This window comes from Monopterus albus, unplaced genomic scaffold (genome assembly GCF_001952655.1).
Source record: "Monopterus albus unplaced genomic scaffold, M_albus_1.0 scaffold95.1, whole genome shotgun sequence".
Taxonomy (NCBI): domain Eukaryota; kingdom Metazoa; phylum Chordata; class Actinopteri; order Synbranchiformes; family Synbranchidae; genus Monopterus; species Monopterus albus.
The window spans coordinates 1,527,415-1,532,799 of record NW_018127975.1 but is presented as its reverse complement, the minus strand read 5'-3'; the positions used below and the strand labels follow the sequence as shown (position 1 = coordinate 1,532,799).

Below are 5,385 nucleotides of genomic sequence, written 5' to 3'. Positions count from 1 at the left end.
CAGGTGCAAACAATAAGGAGCAGGTGAACTAATGATGATTAAATAAAAGGGCCAAAAGTGAGGTGAAACAAAACAGGAAGTGATGAGAAAATAAAAGCCTGACAGGAAGCAAGAGGGGCAGGAGCGTGACATATTCATCCCAAATTACACACTGGACAGAACAAATATTTACAAGGTTCATTGAGGCTGTGGATGTAATTAATGTTATTATAATATATGTTTTTTGATTGTGCATGGTGTACAAACATATTGCTGCTATGTCTTTATTCCCTCTAATGATGTCAAGTTGGAATATTTCAACCAGGTTTACTTACAGTGACAGTGGCAACAGAAATGAAGCCCCCTGCTTATCCCCTTGACCCAGTTCATACTTCTCCTTTTAATTCTGAATCTGTCATTTTTACCATAGCAAATTTCTCCATACAGCTTGGTATCTTCTCCACTGATTTGTTTAAACTTCTCTTAAAGAAAATAAAAGTCTTTCAATTCTTGTACTTGGGATCTTCTCCCATTCTTCCTTGCAAAAGGCTTCTAGTTCTGTAATATTCTTTGGTCGTCTTGCATGCACAGCTCTTTTAAGATCTACCCACAAATTTTCAATGATGTTTAAATCAGGGGACTGTGATGGCCATTCCAAAACCTTCAGCCTGCGTCTCTTGAGGTATTCCATAGTGGATTTCGAGGTATGTTTAGGATCATTGTCCTGTTGTAGAAGCCATCCTCTTTTCAGCTTCAGCTTTTTTACAGATGGTGTGATGTTTGCTTCCAGAATTTGCTGGTATTTAGTGGAATCCATTCTTCCCTCCACCCGTGCAATGTTTCCTGTGCCACTGGCTGCAACACAACCCCAGAGCATGATAGATCCACCCCCATGCTTAATAGTTGGCAAGGTGTTCTTTTCATGAAATGCTGCTCCTTTTTTTCTCCAAACATGCCTTTGCTGATTGTGTCCAAAGAGTTCTATTTTAACTTCATCAGTCCACAGCACTTGTTTCCAAAACGCATCGGGCTTCTGTAGATGTCCTGTTGCATACTTCAGACGTTGGATTTTATGATGGGGACGCAGATAAGGTTTTCTTCTGCTGACTCTTCCATGAAGGCCTTGTCTGTGCAAGCATCGCTGCACAGTGGAACGGTGCACCACCACTCCTGAGTCTGCTAAATCTTCCTGCAGGTTTTTTGCAGTCAAATGGGGGTTTTGATTTGTCTTTCTGACCAGCATACGAGCAGTTCTGTCCGAGAGTTTTCTTGGTCTTCCAGATCTCATCTTGACCTCCACAGTTCCCCTGATCTGCCATCTCTTAATTACATTTCTTACTGTGGAAACTGCAAGCTGACAACGCTTTGCTATCTTCTTGTAGCCTTCTCCTGCATTGTGGGCATCAATAACTTTCATTTTCAGGGTCTTACACAGCTGCTTAGAGGAACCCATGGTTGCTGGGTGTCCACAAGTGTGTGCACAAGGTTTGAAGAGTCAAAGTATTTGTACAGCTTTGAAATTGGCATTTACCAATGACAGCTGTTGCTGTGCATCAGATCTAACGAGCTGATTAAGGTCTGATACCTTGTGAGAGACTTTGAGACTCTGGAACTCTTAGGGTGCCCAAACTTTTGCACCATGCCATAATAATGTTTTTATTTTTTATTTTTGTTCAATTTATGGCATAAGAAGTAACTATGCATCACTGTTTGCTGAAAATATTGTGCATTTTTTCCATTTCCAAGAGAAACTGTGTTAACATCTGTTCAAATAAAAAATCACCAAAATCTGTTATTTATCAAGGGGTGCCTAAACTTTTGCATAAGACTGTATATATTTTAACACCGATACCAATATCAAATCTCGCATTTGTAGTTAAAATCCACTGAATTAGAAATGTTTCAGTCAGGCTTTAGGACACACTGCAGAAAGAGAACCCTGCTAAAAGTAATGTATGACATAATAAATCTGGACACCAGCAAGCCTTGAGTTCTGATACTGTAAACAATTAGTTTATTTTAAATAGGTTATGTGAAAATGCTTGCCTTCCTGGAATGGTTTGTAACTGGTTTGCCTCTTATTTAAGCAGAAGAAAATTCCGATGACCACTCCTCAAAGTGCTATGAGGCTACCTATGGCGCCCCCAAGGTTCAATATTAGGGCCGCCATTTTTTTATTTATATACTGTATGCTACTTCTAGGGATGGCATCTCTTTCAATTGCTATGTTGATAATACTCAGCTTTATGTGGCCATGTCTCCTGATGACACCAAGCAAATAGACTTACTTTTTAAACTGTATTCTAGATATAAATACCTGGATGTCACATACCTTTCTGCAGTTAAACCAGGATAAAACAGAAATGCCGATCAGTGGTTCAAATACTCAGAGAGGGAAACTGGCCTCTAAACTAAATACAGATGGACTTATCCCAAGCAAAGAGGCAAGAAATCTTGGGGTGATTTTTGATTGTGATTTTAATTTGAAAGCATAAGTGCAGGGTGTCACAAAACAGCATTATTATTTGAAGAACATCTCTAAAGTAAGGCAATTTCTCTCTCTCAGTAACACAGAGAGTCTAATGTATGCTCTTTTAACTGGCTGGCTAGACTACAGTAATGCTCTCCTTTCTGGTCTGTCAAAAACGGAGAAAATCCACTAAAAATAATCCAATGTTCTGCAGCATGGGTTCTGACTAAGATCTTTTAGTCATTAATTAAAACTTAATTTCAGTACTAATCTCCCAGGACATTTTACCATGCTGTGTTGTCGATGTTTTGTATGAAAGATGCTATATAGTTTGATTGAAAGCAAACATAAACAATGGAACAGCATTAGAAAAACAAGCATAACAATCATACCTCACTGACACTTGTATATACAGTATATATTGCTTAATAACGCAAATTACAGCTTTCATGTTGTAATTTCTATAATATTACAGGCCATTTTTATGCTAACCTTTAAATTTACAGGCCATTAATTGTAACCTATAAATTAAATGGTTACCATTTTTGTAGATTCAGTCAGTGACCTCTTACTCTCATTTACAGTAGGTTGTTTTAGCTATGACTGTTCTCACATTTTCAGCATTTGGAAAGGACCATGCGCTTTGACATATCAGAAGTGTGCACTCTTTCTTCTCTGCTCCAGCACCCATCCAGCAGGGTTCATGTCCAACTTAAACACGCTGAGCAGCCAGGGATCCTGCTGCGCACCTCTAAAAAACTCTTCCATGTTAATTTGACCTGTGGAACAAAAGTTAAAAAAAAAAAGAAGAAGTCAATGCAGAATCAATATTCTGCTGATTAAACAAAATATCCTCTGTTTATTGTTGATCCAGCAATGCTTTTCACTGCCGTGTAGATGTGGCATGTGACTAAACACTTACCATCCCCATCAGTGTCGACGGCCTGTAATATTCGATCCACTACCTCATCTAATGTGCACTGTGAATCGGTCAGTTGTATCTTTGTGCCTTTATTTACTCGAAAGATGCTCTAGATGGTGAAAAGAAAGAGAAATGCTGTATTTATGCAAAAAATGCTAAATCTTTTTGGCATAGGGTTCTGCACATGGTGATGTGATGCATGATGCAAGAAGTGACTGAACAAGGTTGCAATTTATGTAGACTGATAATTGAACATTTGTACTGCTGCTTACTTTGCCTTTTTTATCTACTGATGCCTTTCATATGTACTGTATATGCTCTGTATATATGAAAAGACTTGCACATTTTCACATTTGCTGTCACACCTGTAACTAGCTTGATTAGATTGAAACAGTGGTGTAGCTATAGTAAATACCAACTCAACAAGATCATTTAAAGGCATATCTCCAGCCACCTAAATTGTATATAGTGTAACTTAAATGCATATTTTCTTCTTATAGAGATTTTTTTTTATTCTGTCTTCAACTTTTTTTATTTTGAGGCCTACACAGATATAGTATAGGGGGAACGAGGGGTGAGTATAAAACAAAGTTCAAAAACAGTCAAGGATTTTTTTATAGTCAAACTCAATTTACTCATTTGAGAAGTACCGTGAGGGGTCAAAAATCAAAATGGCAGTTAATATGAGGGAATGTCCACAGCTTGTTGTGAAGAGCTGAACAATAGGAAAAAACATTATATTCTAGGTGAAGACATTGAAAATATCATACAATGAGCTGCTGTCATTTGCTGCTTATGTTTGAAATTAAATCAAACTTTCATGCACCAAACACCCAGATTGTCTTATAGACTTACATCAATTATTGACCGTAGTTCATCCCTGTCCACATAGCCATTGCTGTCTTTGTCATACACCTTGAATGACCATCGCAGTTTGTGTTCCAAGTCTCCCCGGAAAACAAGATTCAACGCTGCCACAAACTCAAGGAAATCAATTGTGTTGTCCTGAAAGATAGGTTGAATGATAACTGGGTTACATTTTCACACTTTGGTAAAGATGTATAGGAAGCCAGTCTGTGGCAGCTTTGAATTTCTCACCCCATTTTTGTCAAACGCTCGAAACAAGTTCTCCGCATAATCAGATGCTTCTCCTGTTGGATCCACACCAAAGAAACGCTTGAACTCATGTAGAAAAAGTTGTCCACTTGGGCATTCGATGACAAACTTTTTATACATATCCTGAAGTGCTTAGACATCAATCTCCGCACTGTTCTCTGGTTGCTGTGTCTGTCCCATGTCTGGCTTGTAATTTACCAGCCCATAGTCCTGTAGTCATTGAGTATATACTCCACAATGGAAAAGCCAGGCTTGAAATAGGCATCACATATGCTTAAGTCTTTTTTTATAACCCTATAGGATTGTAAAGCTCTAGTTTGCGTATGAGAAAGGTGATTAGTGTGGCCTCAGGATTACACTGGTATTACGTTGGTTGGGTTTCCTCTCTCTGAGTTAATTAGGTTTGTAGCTAAATGCGGGCCTAGGCCAAACTTGTAAGAATGACAGAAAACATTCTAACATGCACATGTAAGGATACATTTTGATGTCATTTTCTGCACATACAGTATGATGGCTCTAAGTTCAAACTACTTTCCTTTTATCTGCTGTGGTCTCCAACAACTCCTGAGAAAAAATATTTGGCTGTTAAGATGCTGTTTGTTCCACTTTATCCAACTAGATGCTTGATGTCAGGCATTTAGCGCTAGTCAGATAGTGTTGGTTCAAATATTGGTTCTCTGAAAACACCTACCTGTCGAACTCAAGCCGAAAGAACCTCAAAACATGTAAGCATAAGCTGTAAACATAGGACCTTCATGAGACTGATCAGGGTTTTTCTTTTTAAGGTTGAAACAGTTTAACCCTCTTAACTCTAAGACACATGACTTCATAGCTGACCACAACCTGTAGTAAATACATTTTGCATGACAGCATGACAACATACTGTTGCTTCTTTTTA

General features: G+C 38.3%; 1 protein-coding gene across 1 annotated transcript; it reads right to left on the bottom strand.

Moving 5' to 3' along the window:
- Positions 1-3,100: 3,100 nt before the first annotated feature.
- LOC109965081 (guanylyl cyclase-activating protein 2-like) lies at positions 3,101-4,667 on the bottom strand. The gene is given in 4 exon segments (XM_020608821.1): positions 3,101-3,228; positions 3,372-3,480; positions 4,227-4,376; positions 4,470-4,667. Coding segments are annotated over 4 exon segments (585 nt in total).
- Positions 4,668-5,385: the final 718 nt, after the last annotated feature.